Genomic DNA, 20,385 nt, shown 5'->3' with positions numbered 1-20,385 from the left:
GGTCAACAAAATGTACTTTGTACTCTGACACAGGAGACCAAACATCTAAGTGACTTGGAAACCAAACGGTGGTGTCTTTTAACCATTTTGACCATCGTTTCTTGACCTTAACCAAGTGATTCATTTTGTAACCATGACAATAAAGGTCCTCTAACCTCTAACGGGGTAGTTGTTTTCACCCCAACCAAGATGTGTCCCCTAACCAAACCTTAACCATAACAGTGTGAGATCAGAAAGTCTGTTTCCAAATGAGGTCATCCTGCTGATGGAGGTATCAGATCCAAAAATGCTTATATGGGATGTTCTGGATGCAACAGACAATGTATTTTGTCATTTAATTTGATGTTGTTATATGTGAAAGGGGGCCTGTGCAGTCCAGTACTGCTGACCACCAAAACATTTAGTTAAACTATGACCAGCACTGGCATTACAACAAATTGGGGATTTGGAACTGTTAGTCCACTATTTCTTTCAGTTTCAGTAGTTGCAAGCACATGTTTTGTCTTCAGGTTTATTTCACTGGAAGAAATTCAGCCATGTGGTGAAACTTTGTTGTGCTGCTGTGACTCTGCTGGTTTTGTTTTCTTTCTGTGAGTGAGAAATTGAGAGAGAGAGAGAAAGGGGGAACAAGCTGCGCTCAAATTATTGTTCTGTTGTCTGAAATGTCAGTCGTGATGGTTAATGTCATTGTAGTTTGTTGTGTGTTGGAAATGAGGAAACATTAGAACAATTTTACAAGAAAAAAAGATCACCTCCTGTTCTGGTAACTGACAACTTGCTTTGATGATTTCAGCTGTTGGTTGTTTTTAACAGTTGTTTGTGGTGCTTTACAGCATTAAGTCAGAATTTTATGTTATATACAGTAATTTTGCCTTGTTCTCTGAGCTACCCAAGTGGAAAATAGACCTGTTATTTTGACTGTATTTTATTCTGATTCTCTTTTGCCTAAAAAAACATGTATTAAAGGCTGGTTAGTCAAAAAATATTGTTCCAGCTAGAAGATCTTTAAAAAAGAAAACAGATAAAAGGCATAATGAGATGTAAACATCTTCCAAAACCTAAAGAGGTACTATTTTTAGTCATAATGCTCATCCTTCGGCTCTTTTATCCTCATTTTTTACCCCCTGTTGTTTCAAGGGTTATATTAACAGAGGGACATTAGTATGTGAGAAGAGTCTCCTCATACAATGTGAGCATACAGTAGATATACAGCTCAGGAAGTGCACTGCTAATGTTATGTTCATATCCAAAAGGAATCCATGGAAGATTGAAAAAAGCTTCTAGTTATGGCACCTTTAACTATATCTCAAACAACATTAGAGAAACATTTGTCTCGTGTACTTGTTGTGTACCCTTTTATCCCTCTTCTCTTAATAAGCATTGCGTAGAGATGGCGTGGCAGTAGATGAGAAGAGAGGTGGAAAAGAGTTGTAAACATGCAGCAGTCATTCAGACATGGGGGAGAATATAAAACAGGGTTGAGGAAAGTGAAGAAAGTGGTGGTCGAGTGTGCGTGCCTCCCTTTCTCTCGATGCTAATTTTCTTGGCAGGCTCTTAAACAGAATTTTAATTTGCTCTGTGTTTACGATTCATAAGGAATGGTGCCATCTCAGAGGCCAATGTAATCTAATTATTAACACAAATGCATGAACGTACATGCACTGATGGGCACACACACATGCACCAAGCAACGTACATTGTAATCTAATTAACTTGGCAAGCATTCTCAACTCATTTTCCATTTCAAACTATGCTCTTTGTGAATAGAAGACCTTGGGCCTTAAGGAAACGCTTAAATATTTATACATACTAAATATGTAATTTATATAATGCATTTAATGTACATTCACCATGGATACATTTAGTAAGTTGAAGCAGACATTTCCTTCTGTCAGTTACTTAGACTTGGGCCAGTAGGTCAGGCCTGTTTATTGTATATTTCTACTACTGCATTTTTAATATACAAATTAATTTGAAATGTAGTCAGAATAAATGTATTTATCAACTGTAAAAGTATGAATGAGCCAGTACATCAATCAGACCTGATAAGGGATTGTCAGCTTCTGTCGCTGCTTTGGCAACACACTCACTTGGCCCTGAATGTGTGTCTATTTATTGTATGTGTTTTTAAAAATGAGCCAATTTGAACTGCGGTGCTTAGAAACTGTCAAGAAATTGTACTACTAGTAAAGAATTCATTCATCTACAACCCAATGCAACTATCACTTTAATAAGGGCTGGCTGCTTTGCACAACATTGATGAGGAATCCAAACATGTTGGCTCATTCATTCTAATGAAAGCTGCTAACCCAGCAAATATGATGGAAAAGCATCTTCAGCTTCCTACTTTGGGTGCAACATTCACATTAGCACCTAGCTGCACCTGGCTAACTGTCTGCACACATGAAACAAAAACAGTGTCTTTAAATGACTCTTTGTGGGTTTTAAATATATTTTTATATATATTGGATCTAACAGATGAATGGATTGAGATAATTCAAAGAGTAATTTGTAAATGTGTGTGGTGGTCAGTTGGCTTTAACATCCCATCCAACTGGTTGGAGAAAACACAACAGAGAGGAGAGTGGACTGCTGGCAGAGTTTAAGCTGCCAAAGATGATCGGCTTAGTACCAGGTCAGATCAGAAAGTGGCAAAGCAAAATTCATACGCATGTCATCACAAAATAGATGATGATGGAGGCTTGGTGACATAGTGACTACCTGCAGGTTGTCCAATGTCTGCGTTTGGTCGTGGCTAGTTTTGTTCATGGCAAAATAAAGAGAGACACAAAGAGTAAAGCTCTACTGGTGATGTTTCTCACTCTGTAGAGGAGAGTTTTATATGCCACGTAATAATGTATGATTTTTCTATTCCTCAAAGGTTAGTACTATAAAGACGGTTTGAAGTTGGTCAACAGCACCAATTATATTGTAAAGGTTTAACTTAATGCAAAAGCACCACATGGACTCACTTCAATTGGCCTATTGGCCTAAAAAGGAATCGAGGTCACAGGTGGAAGAGAGTCTCCATTACTGCGGTGGCACCTCACTAGTAAATCTGCATATATCAATGTAATGTTTATGAAGAATTTCACTTTTTAAGCACTTCTGCCAAGAAATCTGTCCAGGAGATCCTGTAGCACAGGTTATATGTTGAATATATTGTCAAAAGTAACAAGTCTCTGCTCCATGAAATCAATTTTACTTTCATAAATTTCCTTTAAATCCTCATGTTTCCAACACCAATCAGGGACTGCTAAAGACTGAGCTATCTGCCTACACATGAGCCACCATCCCACTTATCTCTTGCTAGCTTGATACTATGTTTCCTGACCAAAATCCCACTTTTAAAATAGGCTATTGTGTGTGTGTTTTGATTAAATATTGCATTTCTTCTGATTACAATGACAGAAATCATGCTGAGCCAAACCGACAATGAATTTATTCTACTTACAAGTATTGTGTGTATCCAAAGCCTGATATATCTTATTCCTCTGTGCTGTAGACCTGTTATTGTCCAAAAACCAAACCGCACTGCTGCACTGGGTGACATGTGCCCTCACCACAAAGATTATGGTCACGTTGGTTTGTTTAGAAATGGCTCCAAAGACTAATAACAGGGGGGGGCGCTTGAGAGTGCAACACATAAATCAGCTGCCAGATTCATCTGTATCAACTGTGTCAACATTTGACAGATGTGAAACAACTGGATGTATGTACATTGGTCACTGAAATAAGGTTTAGTCCTATTTTTGTTGTGTTATTTAGCATTTCTGCAGGTTCCTAATACTAAATGCACTGCATTTGTGTGTGCCTATATACAGTATGTGTGTCTGTGTCTGTGAGAGAGAGAGAGGCCCCCAGTGGTAGGATTGACATTTGAAAGAAGTACATCACTGGGACCAAGAGAGCTATCCCACTGCTTTGTGTGTGTCAACGAAATCACACACATACACACGCAGACTATGGTTGTTCAGAGTCTGGGCAATCTGTCCATCTGTTAGTCTGTCAGTAGCACGTCATCCTTAGTAAATGGGGTTAACAGCCACTGCTGTGTTAAGAGAGGCAGGGATAACAAGTCCTCATGCCACAGAGAGAGATGGGAGGGGGCTTTGAGAGGGAGAGGCATCAACAGGCAGAGAAAGAGACAGAGAGAGAGGGAGAACACATTATAGAAAGTGTAAAAACTCTCTGATTTAAGGTCTGTGATTGAGGATAATGGTTTACTACCCTGCTGAGTTTGCCATGCTGAGCTAAGAGCAAGAGAGAGCAGAGGAAAAATTGAGCGCTGGAGTGGCTAAGAGAGATTGAGAAAAGGAGGCGTCATTTATGAAATAGCAGTGGGACGAGGTGAGACAGACAAAGAAGATGAGGAGGAGAAAGGGGGAGAAAGAGGAGGAGAAGGGTGCAAGGGTGGAAAAAAGATTGTGGGGAAGGTAAGCGCCATTTATGAAATAGGAAGAGGGTTGAAAGGACGGGCAGGCAGCACAGACGTGACGAGTGGAAAAAGATGAGTTTTGTCTTTGCTGAGAACTTACAGTAAACCTGCTCACCTCGTAGGACTGAACTAAACACTTTTTTTCTTTTTGAACACACACACACATCACTTCAGAGGACATTACATTGACTTACATCAATTTCCTGGGGACTCATCCTAATCCTAACCCTAACCCTCTCCTTAACTTCGCCCTAAAATGTAATGATTTTTGTTATTTGGACTTGCTTTTTGTGCCCAAAAGTGTGTAAACAGATGAATGTCCCCACAACATGAGTAATACAAGTATACACACACGCACACAACAGTGAATTTTTATAACTTTAGAGACTGTGATCTGTCTTGGTGTTTACCGTTGTTCATATTGCGTACACAAATTATTACATAGTGTTGAAATAAATTCTTTGTGTGTGTATTTAATATGAATATTTTTGTGTGCATCCCTCTCTGTATGTCATGTGTGAATAATGCCTAATTTAGCTGAGTATTTATTAGAGTTTATTTGAGTCTGTGGGCCCCTGCTTCACTCTGGCAGATTGGTAATTATTAACATCTCAGCACAACACAGCCTCACAGTGTTGACAACTTCCCCTGTATTACAGAGTAAGAGAGCACACTAAACATGGTAAGCACATATGTACATGCCTTGTCAGTGCCATTTCCCTGTGAGTAGTGAGCCACTCTCTGTTATTATATGTCAGATATTTGTCACACAATGCTGTTTTATGGATTTTATCCCCAAATTGCTTTTTGCTTCCTGTAAAAGAGTTAAAATCTCTTATCTGATGCATCTTGGAGGCATATATAAAAATGCTATCCAATAGAAGATGATGATAGATGTAGGGGCTTGAAGGAATAGCAGCAGTAACTTACAACAACATTGCCAACATGAGCAGCTGCTCTCTGCACTGCAAGAAGCTCAGACATACAGGGTATCACATACTGATTACAGCATGATGTCGGTAAAAACATATCTATTCTTTTGTACCTCTTCCTCCGAAAGTGAGGGTGATGGAAGAAGAGAGCAGCCCTCAACAAAAGAGTAAAAAGCAAACACGGTTTGTGTTTTCTGTCTTTGTCCTGTCAATTTATTAACTCTCAAATCAAATCTCTTCCGATGTTAAGTCCAACTCCTAAATCCTCTTTTGGGAACAGGTCAAACCACGGAAGAAAATTACTGTTTGAAATGATGTGCTGTCTCAGGAGCCTTCCATTATGACTTCCATTATGTTATTGCAAACCAGAGAGGTTTACTGGAACAAATATCACCATCATAAAAATTCTTAAAATGATCCTTAAAAATATTAAGTACAAATCCACCACAAACAGAATTGTTTTCGTTGTTGAAAAATGGAACATATTGAGATTAATATTGAAGCAGCATGAACCTACATGAGGACGAATACTGCCATTTTCCATTTTATCACATGTGAAATCAGTATTGTTAATACAGCCTTTTTGGCACTGTGAGTGAGGCATCCTTTAAAAAATACCATAATAACTAAGTTGGGCCCAGATAGCGTTTTAGCAATTTTGTTTTTTTTTTATTTGGAGGATTAAAACCAAAACCAGACCTCAGGCAGATGATGACTACCATTGGCTGCATTTTATATATCCCACAAATAGCAGCTATCAAAGAAATTACAATAATCAAACAATTTTAGCCAGTAGCGCATCAGAGCTCATTTTCCTGTGTCTTCATTTTTGTTGTCTGGGCAACTAAGTGCATAATCAGAGATTTTAAAACCATTACTGTACCAGTAATGGTTTAAGAGTTGCCTGGTGGAGATCTTAAACAGATCCAGCTGGGCAGTGGTGGCCTAAAGGTTAGAAAAGTTAGCTTGTGACCGGAAGGTTGTCAGTTCAATCCCCTGACTGGCAAGATAAATCTGGGTGGGGAAAGTGAAAAAAGCAATGCTTGCCCCTCCCTTATTACCACCACTGAGGTGCCCTTGAGCAAGGCCCTTAACCCAAAACTGCTCCTGTGGAGCTGCTCAGTGGTCAACAGGTCAGACTGTGGTTGTACTGGGCAGCTTCGAGGTGTGAATGTGTTTAACTGTGTGGATGTGATCAGGGAATCCCTGCAAAAGAGAGGCAAAAGTTTCTCAGTGAAACTTCCCTGAATAAAGAAAGGTTAAAAAAAGCAGCAAATGAGTGTGTGCATAAAATAAAGCAAGACAATCAAAGTATGTAATTGAACCAATGTATCACTTCTCCTTTAAAAGTGAAAGTAATACTTAACAGAACAATTTAAAGCTTTTCAAAATAATCACTGAACCATCCTGTCATAGAGCTTTATTTTACCACATTGAGGACATTTACTGGCATCTATTAACATTAACGTGTAATCAAGTCACAATGAACTTTTACATTCCTCCAGTAAAATTCCCCCAATTCGCCTCATCATTTCTCTTCTAGGCTCAGCTCAGCGCTCTGCCTGTCTTACTAATATTGAGTCAATTACTACTGCAGGTGCTGAAGCTAAAAAAAAGGGCCATAGTGTGCCTGCTGGAGGGGTTGGGTTAAGGTGTTTACTCTGTTTGTGTTGATTTTCCTGAGTGGTGTGTCTGCCAAAAGGGTTCACAGAAAAGCTTATAAGAAAAAAAAAGTCAATTAGAATAGTGCAAAGATATATGTGAGTAATAAAGAGGTATGAGTAACAAACAAAACTAAAACTCTAGGCTGCAATGCTCATTTTAACCCAAGGTACAAGACTGGAATGAATGACATACTACACTATTGATAGTGCTAATCTTTGAGTCTCACCACAAAAGGAGATAAAAATGTCAGAGTGAACTAAGGATGAACTAAAGAACAAATTCTGAAAGCTTCTTCCTCTGGGGAGCGTAAATGTGCTCAGCAAATGTCAGTCGACTCACTTTACTACATTATGCAGTATCTAGTGTACAGTTATTTTGGTGTAAAAGTGTAACAGTTAACAGGTTAGATCATCACATGCTGTGTCTTTCAGTAAGTAGTCAATATAGTCAATATTGAGCAAATTTCATGGCAATGAAATTTTCTCAATAGAGAAAAGGTCAAGGGGTCACCATGGTCAATATGGTTCATCCTCTAATTTCACAGCATTACAGCCAGTAAATAAAGTAATGTGAGTAGTTCACCATTTGACCTGATGCTGGTCATAAAGTAAAGCTCATAGGGTGTCCAAAATGTAAAGCTCTTATCCTCTGGGAACAATGAATTTGCACAATACACTTCCTGACAATCTTCTCAATACATGTGGATATTTCTTCTATTCAAATGGAACTTTCTGCCTAATAGCGATGCTAAATGAAACGTTAGGGGATCATTAGAATCACTGGGAATCGTTCTCTGATGGAGCATAAATACACACACCGAATATCGTGGCAATCTGTCCAGTAGTTGTTGAGATATCTAGCTGTGGACCAAAGCGTTGGATAGATGGACAGACAGACGGACACATCAATCAACCAACATCACTATCCTTTGGTCCCACTGCTAGTGGGGAAAAAGGGAAATCAGAGGAAAGAACGATGAGAGACACAAACAGCGGGTGAGATATTAAAATGTGCTTTTCACCGAGATATTAATTGAACTGGGCTTTGCAGGATTCCTGCTTTGTCTTTTTCTCATTAACTGAGCAAATTAAGAACTTTTCAAATCTCTGTTAGTCTGTTTAACATATTCATACTGGGTCTTTCAGTACAGCGTGCCTCACTTTTAAATACTCTTTAGACAGAGCACAGTCATTGTTTGCTGCTTTAGTTTTCATTGCCATGCAGTGTGCACCCTTTGTTGTATTGTGGGCGGACTCTTTTGTAATGGAAATGGCAGTAACTTCAGTGTGAAAAGACGCACATACACCAGACTTTGACTTTCACAAAAACAACCCTAAACACATATGCACATGTATACACACAAACACGCATACTTGTTATGGCTCCCAAGGCTAGAACCCCAGTAACAAATGATTTCCCTGAAAAACACAGATGAAATGTTCAAAGGAATGAAGGCATTTCTCTTCCCAATTTTAATGTTGTTTATTTCAAAATTTTGAAAACATGAAATAAATATTCAAAACTTTCCCTAGTGCATTAGTGTCTCTTTGTTTCAGTGTCCATTGTTTGGTTCACTGTCCTTGCCTTGTTTCAATAAGGTACATTAGTATGTTTTGTTTTTTTTCTTTCAACTCATTGTCAGTTCCACCACACTCTTTAAACCAAATGAACATTACTATTTGTTCAAGTCCATCTTTTCAGCATCTGTACTGGTTCCATGGCTACTATCACATGATGCAATTAGATCCACTAGAAGTTACACATTACATATACTATTAATTCACTGAGCAACATAAATCAACATACTAAGATGGTTCTCATTCCAAAACATTCAACACGTCACATAAGGAATGTTAATTAACGTATATTATCAGTTTGATTCAAACTCACAAAATTGGGGATTTAAGTGCATTTCTGCAAAGAACTTGTTCACAAATCTTATAAGCATCCAATCAACAGAAATAACCTTATTCAATATATCTGTCGAGTGTTTAGGGCCTCAGCATTGAAAATGTTGCTATTCAATGTACACAATCACGCTAATAATGTGTTCAGGGACCCATAGAAATATGAATGCTGTCTGTAGCTCATAACGTGACAGTCACCATTTTCTATTTTTTTTTCTAAGAATGCTGCAATACGCAACTCTACACTTTCACACTTTTTAAACCCGATACTGAATATTCAAATCCATTAACAAAACTCATCACACTTGTGCTACATAAACTTTAGCTTTAGGAAGTAGGTAGTTTTTAGGTAGTTTTTTTTTTGTGATTTTCACAGTGTAATGACCTGAAAAACAGATAAAATGTTCAAAGGAATGAAGACACGAAACATGCATTTCTCTTCAAAGTTTTCCTCTGGGGAGAGGGTGGAAACCCTCACCCTAGGAAACCTGGGCTCATTGGTTCCACTCTTCTCTTTCCTAATAAACTAAGGCTTCTTCTCACAAGAGATGTGAAATTAATTACTTTGGGTCTCAATCTCAATACTGAAATGTTTTGCTTGTTACAACCAGCAAAAATAAAGTACTCAACAATACTTAAAATAATAGTACTAATATATAACCAATAATTCCACAAATAAATACCAAAGTGAGTGTAACACAGACGCACGCTCACTGCATTCTTGTACACAACGCTCCTGACGAGGCTTATTGTTTGTCCTTGACATTTTCATGTATTTGATGAAAGGCTGGTATGAAAGGGGCATGTGTTTACATCACAAATCTTCAAATGTAGTGTGATTTCTTTGTTCCCACTCTCTTAGCTTACTCAAGGGACTTCTATGCTTGGGGTGGACTTGTTGTTAATTAACCACAGGGCCGCCTGATTGAAGTGTGCGTATACATGTGCACCCTAAATGGTAGCTATAGTGAAAGTAGTAGAGAAGCTTCCCCCATCTACGCTTCATTAATACTGCAACTAATTCTCACTTGAAATGTTATACTATACTATATTCTCATACAAACATTGGTTGTTTTTCCTTCTTTCAATTACCGAGTTACTATTTTATTCCCTGTGTATTGAAGAAGGGCTACAAGCGACTTAACATGTATTTTCTGCACAGATCCTCTTAGTGAAGGAGTAGTTGCTGCTCAGCAGCCGTGTAGTAAAAACTGGGACTTCCAGAGAAGCTGTGGTTGTGAGTCACTGTGTGTGAGTGTCTGTAAGCCAACATTTTACATGTGTGCATAGTTTTGCTTGTGTTTTTGCACACATCAGTGCATAAATAAAGCATGAGAATACATAAAATGCTTCATTTCATTGTAAAGGAGTCTGATAATCAGACTCAATTGCCATTTCACTTATCGTTGCGTTCAGATTAGCATTTTCCGTTTGGGCATGGGGACGACTGACATACTTTTGGCTTGTCAAGGTTGATTTAAGTGTTGTGATTTATTTAAGTTCACTCACAACAAGCTGTATATCTGCACTGATGTCACGTGTCACCATTTTTGTGGTGATTTTTTTGTTATTTGTATCTGTAATTTTTATGTTATTCTGCTATTTTTCTGGCTCTGGCACAGGATGCTCAAGATGATGTATTCATTCTTAATCCCAACAACAAAGCTGTGATTGGCTCGATTGTTCTTCCAATCTTGAGTTGTGGCCAGCTATTCATAAGTCTGGAACCAGGCTAATGTCATCACAAAAATATCTGTCTGTCTACTTTCTTACTCTTTTTTATTTGATATTAGATCACATTAAAAACTGTCTTACTTGTTTATATTCGATATTAGACACTTTAAAAATTAGAGCAAGAAGTGTAATGAGTGATTTTTCTCTCTTTCTCTCTCTGTTTTGCAGTGCATGTGAAGGCAGGGACGTGCGAGGTGATCGCTGCTCATCGCTGCTGCAACAAGAACAAGATCGAGGAGAGATCTCAGACTGTCAAATGTTCCTGCTTCCCTGGACAGGTTGCCGGCACCACTCGGGCCATGCCCTCCTGTGTTGATGGTACGTACCATTGTACCGTATGTATGTTTGTGTGTATTATTTTGAACACATCTGCCAGAGCCACACCTGTTTTGAGAAGAGTGTTAAAATGCCTTTAATGGATTTTGATGATTTCATGCTCACTATGCTTTTTCTGTGTACGATAATGGAGCATAGCGTCAGTTCAGGCCAAGCATAGAGGTTTGCGCATGCATTAGCTGATTGCTGCTTCATCCCTGGTTCATTCCTTAGCTGTTTGGCTAGCACCTGACATCCAATTATGCCGTGGTACACCATGGTACAATATAACCAGACCTCTTCTCACAATTTCTCTGCTGATTCGTTCATGCTGTTTGCTGCTGCAGCCCCTTCCACTACCCCAACCTCCTCCTTGTATGCTATAATTTTTGATATTCATGATTTAGCCATTAGGTTCATGTATTTGATTGTAAAAGGAGAGGAGGGGGACTAGCATGGATTATTTGAGAGCTCCCTCTCTCTAAGAGCAGAGCCTTTTCTGCCAGATAGAACCATTTTCTATAAATGGTCAATTCACTCACTTAAGTGTCTCTGAAAATAATTGATACTCTCAGGCTGGTGCTGACACAGTAATCCTCACAAATGTGGCACTCTAAAATATAGTAAGGTGTAATTTGAGGCAGAGTTCTTAGGTGAAATAAATCCTTCCACTATAATGCATACATCTGTCAATTTTAGATAGGTGTTCAGGTACTGTACGTGCCGCTCTCTGCTGAGACTTTATATAAAAATTGATGTATGAGTGAAGTAAACTTTGATATGACAGTGAAGATATATATGTCAATATTCTTTTGGCAGTATTTTTGTATATGGGAGCCAAAACTTGTAAACTTTGCCCTGCTCTTCTGTCCAATGTTGTTTTCTGCTGGTAACTTCAGGAGCCTGATTTATTATAAACAGCCTCTGTCCATTATATTTTTGTGATGAAGAAGGGAATTAGGAACTAATGAGGAATCACAAAGATGATGGATGGCATAAGGTTACACTGCACACATCAGCAAATCAAAAATAATGAAATGCCTACTCTGCCTATTACCCAAATGAACCATAAAGGTATAAGGAACAGAAATCTGAACTATTCTGAACAGTAAAAGCAATCTGTGATTCAAAACCAAGCAAATAATTCCAATGATGCACATAAAATTTGAAAATAACAAATTCTAATACAACTTAATGGCTCCATAACTGACAGCAGAAAAGGGAAAATGCTCCATGACAAAGGATTCAGGTCTTCAGTTCACTTCTATCTTTCTGGAGCTGCTTTGTTGAGAGTGAATTAAAGGTTGATTCTGTGGGCCGAAGTGTTTACTCTAACTTTTACAAATAAATGAGCTTCATTTTGTAGTAGTGCTGACAATTCTAAGATAGGAGATGTACCCCTATACATGGAAAATCCCCCTGGCTACTGTTCCTGTGTTCACAAAATCAGTATCCTACACCCCTTGCAGCTATGAAGAGTAGCACTTGATGAAATCACAGGCTTCAGTTTCAGCGGCTCTGTTGTTTCTCGCCTTTGGGTGTGAGTGCAGCGACAAATGTGTTTTCTTGAGTCAGTTAAAAAGATTTAAAATGGATCATTGGGTCCTCCAACTTTTTAACAAGTCCAAAGTGTCCAGCTTGTTTTAACTTTTGGTTTGACTTGTGTGTTTGGGAATATGCACATATAAAGACAGAAAATCAGATTTATTAGAAGCAAACTGACATCAGTAGCACAGCTGTATAATGACCTTATTTTAAATAAGGTACATGACATTTGTGCATGTGAGCATGTGTGAGTTGATAGGAGAGGAGTGTTAATTTAGAGATGATGGGTATTTAGGGAGAAGCCAGCTGGTAGGGAGAGAGAGATACTGGACACAGTACCATGAGATGACGGTATGTAGTTTTTCTCTGGTTTATTACTTTATTTTATGTATTTTCTGTATCGTTACCTTTTGTATTCACCCCTGGATGCAACAAATTTCCTCATTTGAATAGTAGGGTTAAATTTGCCTTTGAATTTGAAGTTTATGTTTGGATTGTTCTGCAATTGGGACGTAATCAGACATAGCCATAAATTTAACATAGCCATAAATCCATATATAAAGGGAACAAATAAGGGAGTACAATCATAACTACGTAGATATTTAGTTGAAGTTAGTTGAATTGCTTAAACCACCACACAAATTTTACTCAGTAGATCAACAACCACAGTAACAGAGTGTGTCAGTGCCATTGGTTGTTAAATATTAACAACAAATTTGACTTCAGTCGTCATCATCATAACTTTATGAGAGTATCTTTTAAGTCATTGTGGTGCTTAATGTTTTCACTTAGCGCACTGTTAGTAGTAGTTCTGCTTTAATTGTGTACTGTATGATTGAAGGGAATAATTAATGGCAAAAAAGTGCTTTAATACGCTGTACGTGCTCATGGCTCTATCCACTTACAAAGGGGTTATTAACCATAAAACTCTTAAACCGCTTGCGGGCATTACGTCTAAATGGAGCTGACAGAAATTCTGACAGACCACATGAAGATGACTGGATGAAAGTCTGCTTAAGCTTTGTATACTGGGATTTCTCCGTGGAAAATGGCTGTACCATGTATGCAACATCTGATTACTAAGAAAAAATCCTTTGAAAATTTCTCTGACGCTATAGAAAAGTTGGACTATAGAAGAAAGAATCTCTCTCAAAGTGTCACTATCCCTGTGGGAAATCTGTCACTGAATGCAGGCTGTTTTTTTGATGAGGTGTTCAGGTACTGAGCAGGAGTGACAGTTACATGAATACTTACATGCTAAACATGCAATTACCTATAATTGACTGTTGGGGAAATCATATTCATAAAAACATTTTGTCACATATTCAGTCAGTAAGTCAGCTTTTACCGTGCCGAGGGTTCTTTTGTTACTTTCTTCTTTGTGATGATATTTAATCATCTTCTTGTTCTTGATGTGTTTGAGTCTTTCGGGGACTTTTTCTCTGTGATGTTAGCTAAAGGCACTTCATCAATTCATTTTTATCTGATTTGATTTGTTGTGCACAAATCTAGTCTAAACCCAAAAAGATCACAACATATCCCAGCTGTCTCATGCATATCTTGCCTTCAGTTTTGTCCTTTTTGATTCTTCTTTCTACTTGAATTGAAAATAAAATGATCCCTTATGTGCTGATTAAATTCACATGACTCTAGCGCCCGTGAAACCCACGCATACAGTAGTACTATTAGAATAGTAATAGCGTGATTTAAAAAGTAAAAAAGAATCTCCAGACTGAACAGGACCATTTTTTTTTACTGAGCTGAAATGTTGTCAAAATATTCAGAGGAAAATTCTACTTCATATTCTTCTGAGGGATAATAGAGGTGAGATATCTGGACATCATCTAAATAATCATCTTGATATTCATCAGAATCAATATCAGAAAAATATCATTGTCCATTACAAGGTGATGGAAATGTGTCTTTGATGTTCTCAATTTGGTTCGCTATATTTCTTCTCACCATTTTTCTGTATAATTTTCAAATAGCAAAGACTTAAAATAACTAACACTACGAGGCAACGTATTGCTATATATAGTAAAGTTACTTGAACAATCTCAATAGAAGATTTGTTTAGTAAGTCTATATTAATATTGATTAACCAATTACACAGTTGAGGCATGTTGACCTTTTGCCCTCACTTCACATGGCTCCCATCTCATTACTGACAGTTTTGGAGGCATTTTTGGGTAAGGCACACCCAAAAATCAACTCATAGCTCTGTTTTCCCCTTTATCACGTTTTGTTTGTCTACGACAACCCCAGATCCCTGCAGTGTAATCTACAAGAGCAGGATTTTTTTGGAAAAGAGATGGAAGAAATGAAAATTAGGCTGAAAGACTGCAGAAACCCTTTTTTCCTATTGATGGGTTAAGATGAAAGGTTGTATTTATTAAATAATATTTTTGAAAAGACGGTTGTAATATTGTATGTATTCTTTTGTATCTATGATCATAAGAAAACCAAAAACAACATCAGACACAATCCCAATTAAGGCAACATAGCCGGAAACGTTTGGTGAATTCATGATGCAGTGGAGAAGAGTTGTGCAACATTTGGTTCTGTAACCAACTGTGCAACTTCTCAACACTGGAAATCATTTATGGTTTGTGCCAGAATGTTTGGGGCCACCAATGGACAAATTTGCATTTATATGGAGTACTCTATCAGGAAAAGCTTGGCGCCGAAATTCACAAATACACAGTCTGCAAATGCATGAAAACACAGAGTGAAAACAGGCCCATCAACATCAAGCTGTGCCTTTAACAAACTAAAAAATCTGCCTCTCTCTCGTTCTTTTTCCAGCCTCTATTGTAGCCCAGAAGTGGTGGTGTCAGATGCAGCCATGTATGGACGGCGAGGAGTGTAAGGTTCTCCCAGACCTCACAGGATGGAGCTGCAGCACAGGCAACAAAGTCAAGACCACAAAGGTTAGTTTGCACACACTCTCTCTCTCTCTCTCTCTCTCTCTTATATCTCCACAGTATTTCCCTCTCTTTTATACATACATGCATGCACACACAGTCAGACCCACCACTGTGTGACCCACTTCCACCTCCATTGTGTTATATCTGTCTTCTCTCTTTTGCCTTTCTGTCTTATATGTCTCCATCCCCTACTTTTTTTCTCTTTTTCACCTCATATCATTCTTTTCCTCACCCATTTTCTCTCTCTTTCTCCTCCCGCCTCTCTTGGATCTAACATCAAACATTCTCTGAAGAAAAACAAAGCCAACAGGAACAAGCCAAAACACACACACACACACACACAGCACCACAATCCCCTTCACTCCCGCTTGCCCTGCTTCCCTGCATCTGACTGGCATACCATCTGACTCGATGCAAAAACAGCTCGCTACATCGGATACACCAGAGTGGTAATTGTCCTCGGATAGTTTTTATGCTCTGATTCTCCCATAATACAGTGTGTGCATGCTCTTTTCCCTGTACACTTTTCATGTACTGTCCATTTGTCTGTGTCTTCTGTGTGTGTGTGTGTGTGTGTGTGTGTGTGTGTGTGTGTGTAGGTGTGGGTGTACATAATGTATCTCTCTGCTTAGCCCCCGTCGGCACCTGTTGCCTTCTCTTCAGTGACTTGACCTGAGCAGGCTCTTAGCTGTCTGTCATAGGGAGGAATTTGTGCGAGACTCACCTCTTGTCACTGTATGCTTCTGTGTCTAACCTCCATCCTTCTCTCTGCCTTCTCACCTTCCATTATTCATGGCTGGGTGCAGACCTTTGTTTTCTGCCTAAATAATTGATTGAAGGTGTGGTCAGAGGAGGGAGAGTGCATCTCCTTGGGTAAAAGCTTATACACACACATGCTCTCCTCTTTTTCTGTCTCTCTAAAACACTCACAGACAGTCTCCTGTATGCCGGCTGATTAAGAATTCCTTTCCTACTTTTTCCTGCTCACCTCTCACCTGGCAAAGTGGATCTCGCCTCCTCAAGTTGCACTCTTTCCATCTTTCCTCTTCAACCATTCCTCTTCTTATTCTCACCCTTCCTACTGTGCTGGCCCAAGCCTGGATTTGCGTTCGACTCAATTCACAGCCCAATAACAGGGAAATAGAGAGACAAACAGAAAATGATAAAGTTATCTTGGAGTATGTAATGGGCATAATTGAAGAGAGGCACATGAGGGTTGATCAGATATGAAAATGATGCCATTTTTAAATATGTGAGTGCTGTTAGGAAGTAGCTTCATATATCTGATCTCATGTTTTTATCAACCCCAAAGTGCGCATTTGCAATTTCCTGAACAAGATCAAAGCAAACCAGTTTCATCCAGGCATCGTTTTATCATTGACTCTGTCATAGTTTGAAAGAGCACAAATATTTGCTGTCTCTTGCATTCAGGTCTTTGATCAATGATCTGTGTGTGTGTGCTTGCATGTGTGTGTGTTTGTGTGTGTGTGTGTGTACACTATGTGAGCGTGTTAGCTGATGTGTTTGCCTGATGATGAAAAGAGTGTTTTTTTTCTTCCTCTGGTGTGCTACGCTGAGGTCAAGATGCGCAGGCATCCAGATCAATAGCATCGAACGATCTCTTATAGTCCCATTAAGACCCACTCGTAAATCGAAATTGACAATGGAGTGAGAGAGAGAGAGGATGTGAGAGAGAGAGAGAGAGAAATGGAGAGCTGTAAAAAGGAAGAGAGAGGCAGGGTGAGATGGATTAGAAAGAAAAAATAACAACTGGAGACTGGAGAGGAAAGGCTGAAGGCAGAGGTGATAGGTAGATAAAAGAATAAAGAAAACACTTGAAAGCAAGAATATGGAAGCTCATCAGCTGACAAGGAGCGTATGCTTGTGCCTGGGTACACAGAGCAGGCAAGAATACAAAAGAGGGTTTGGCACCCTCTATCCCTCCCTCCATCCCTGGCTGGGACCTTAGGAGAGGAGGAGAGGAGGAGGGCAGAGGGAGGAGAGAGGGAGGGGATGGAAGACAGTTCGATCAATGCCAAATAATATCATATGGATGAGCAGACAGACACAGCCGGCCTGCCAAGCCACTGAGCTGTCATAGACATAGAAGTGTGTGTGCATTTGTGTAGAAGCACACGCGGTCATATACACAAATTAGCTAACAAACGACAAGGTGTCAGCAGCGTATGTTCGTTTCACTTCCTATATAACTAATTTACAATAGCACTAAACAGATGTGGCACTCTGCAAGCGCCATGAATCTCTTTCAGCAAGATGTTCTGCAAGCATTTCCCCCTTATTAGAAACAATACAAACAGTAAATCAAACATTTTGTTTAGATGTAATTTGATGCCGCTTTTAGAATATTAAAGTATAAGACAAAACAAATCAAGATCAAACAATTTAGGTAATGACTTTCCATAATTTACTCTTCTGTAACTAAGTGAGTCATAAAGAGTCTGTATAATGTACGAGTGAAGGGGACATTTGCCTCGTGGCCATATGAGCAGCCGCTATTGTAGACGGTTAAAGCTTGTGGAAAATGTGACATTCGTGGGCCTAAAAAAGGCCCATAGAGATGACACTCAACCACTGCTTGTGTGTTTTGTAAATTGAGATCAAACCACCTAAATCCGCTTTCTAATTGGGCACAGAAACCGTCACCTACAGGCATATTTAAACAGGCAAACGGCTGAACACCTAAAGGGACTTTGACTTAGCACCTAAAAGCATAGCAGGCACAGAGATGCAGCGGTGTGCGTGTGTAGTGAACTGGCATGACAACAAACGCCTGCAGACTCTTTGATCAGGCACAGGAGTAGATGCCTGAAGGCAACGGGAGCGGGCCCAGGAAGGGTGGCCTGGAGCCATTGAGAGCAGATACAGTAGAACAGTCTCAGCTGCCAGCTCGGAGGGAAGGCTGTTCTGCGCTCTCTCTCAGTGATGGCTGGCCTTCACACTTTGTTAGCTGGCACCTGGGTCGGACAAAAGACCGGCTCCCTCAAGAGGAAACACAGGAGGGGGCAGCATGTGTTGGGGCTAAGAGGGGAAGCCACTGGGAAATAAAATAACAAAGAAAGGCATGCAGGAAAACAGAGGAACCGTCTTGGAGAGTCTGGTCTATTACATGCCCAAGCACTGGCAGTTGTACAGCAATTTGTGTCTGTTTGGTCGCTGGCTGCTAGAAAATGTCTCCTAATAGCTTGAAATAAACCAAAAGTGGTTGCATGAGCAAAGAAAATGGAAAGATGGATGGACGAGATAAAGAGACCATGTGATTAGAGCGACCGTCTCGACAAAGAGACAAAATGACATGGCAGTGGGCCAGTGCTGAGAGTGAGGCATTGTGGGCCAACTGCCATGATTCAAGCTGTGTCTTATTTAGTCTCTTGCCAGAAGAGACAGAGACCATGCTAGCCATGTTGTCGGTGCTCCACCAACAAGAATCAGTTCCCATTACTTCTAAATAGTGGACTGTGCTGCGCTGTGCTGCATTATTTAAAAACCTCTGTTGACAAGTTCTGGTTGTACACTCTTTTCTTTGACCTTTACCGTTTCAAGCTACAGTACTTCCTAACTTTTTTTTGAGGGGGCTATTGTCAGCGAGTTTTAACACACTTCTTTTCTCACTGTTTCAGGTGACCCGATAGTCCTGCCCGCCTCAAGAAGAGAAGAGGTACTTCTCTCGTTGGAGGTACTTACACAGCACAATGGGCCTATCAGTAGTGAGGAAATGCACTCAGACGGACTTCTATGAGGATCCAATTGTTGTTTCGTTTTTCTGAGGACATCTAAGACATGGTGGCTGAAGAGACAGGACTCTAACACTGCCTGCCATCACTTTAAACACAACTGAGTGTCTTTGGTCCTTTGCTGCACAGGCCTGCTTCACCCACAATCCTTTACTGCTATTACAAAACAACAACTTCAACAAAGTGAACTATGACCTAAACAGCACTGGATTAGACGATAAAAAAAGCAACTTTCTTTACAACAATCTGTATTCTTCATCTCTCTTCTGTGGCTTAGTTGTGTTCCGTACGCATACCGGGAATAAAGGTGATCTGGATTTTAGACAGCGATCCTGTATTACAAACGTCACTATGAAAAAAAAAGGGAGTGGATCCAGAATGGCTGCCTCATGTCGTCTGGATGACACGATTAAATTTAACTGTGCCACATATGACACACTCGATGCTGTCGTCATGTTCCTCAGTTCTGAAACCGAAACCTTTTTCTTCTCGCAGATTTCACCTCCATAAGAATATTTTACCTTGAATAGTTTTGTGGCTTACCACATGCCATTTTTTAAAATGGGGAGACAGTTTGTCAGTCTTCTTTTTCTTTTGCTTTTTGACAAAGGACAAAATCCTTTCAGGGGTGAGGTTAGACTAATACCAAGTAGATGTTATGGTATATTGAATCATGTAAACGTGTAAAAAATGGTCCATGGAATCAACGGGGCTAAAAATAAATTGATGCTCTAATGGTTTTAATATCTGTGTTTTTAAACGCCTGTTAACCGCTATTGAGTACATGTGTCAGTATTATATGAAATGAATAAAAACCTTTCAAAAGAACATAGAAATCTCTGCATTATGTTTTAGCCTCTTTGCAAAGATTCAACTTAAATTCAAGATCAGTTGAGGTTTCACACATTCTATACTGTGCACACAATTGTAATTAAAATAACACCAAAGCACTGTATGCATTGTTGATAACATTAATGTGAATTAACTTCCCAAGAAACCTTGAAGCTACAGGAAATCATGAATTAATAACCACTGGTGTTAATTGTGTTGGCTCCAAGAAATGTTGTCAATAACTGGTAATTGCTTTTCCTGTTATCTTTGAACTTAAATTTTATTATCTTTATTTCCGGCTTCAGACAAACAGCTGTGAACATTGCAGACTGATCTGTT

The 20,385-nt window shown here is 39.3% G+C and overlaps 1 protein-coding gene across 1 annotated transcript in view; it reads left to right on the top strand.

Annotated features, from left to right (window-relative positions):
* Positions 1-20,043, top strand: part of LOC137184524 (chemokine-like protein TAFA-2) — a 72,678-nt gene extending 52,635 nt beyond the window's left edge. Inside the window, exons 3-5 of the mRNA XM_067592288.1 lie at positions 10,845-10,994; positions 15,342-15,466; positions 19,102-20,043. Coding sequence (XP_067448389.1) covers positions 10,845-10,994; positions 15,342-15,466; positions 19,102-19,113 — 287 coding nt within the window. The 3' untranslated portion in view covers positions 19,114-20,043. The remainder of the gene's footprint in view (positions 1-10,844; positions 10,995-15,341; positions 15,467-19,101) is intronic.
* Positions 20,044-20,385: the final 342 nt, after the last annotated feature.

This window comes from Thunnus thynnus, chromosome 6 (genome assembly GCF_963924715.1).
Source record: "Thunnus thynnus chromosome 6, fThuThy2.1, whole genome shotgun sequence".
In the NCBI taxonomy this organism is placed as follows: Eukaryota; Metazoa; Chordata; class Actinopteri; order Scombriformes; family Scombridae; genus Thunnus; species Thunnus thynnus.
This window is presented reverse-complemented; position numbering and strand designations above follow the sequence as displayed.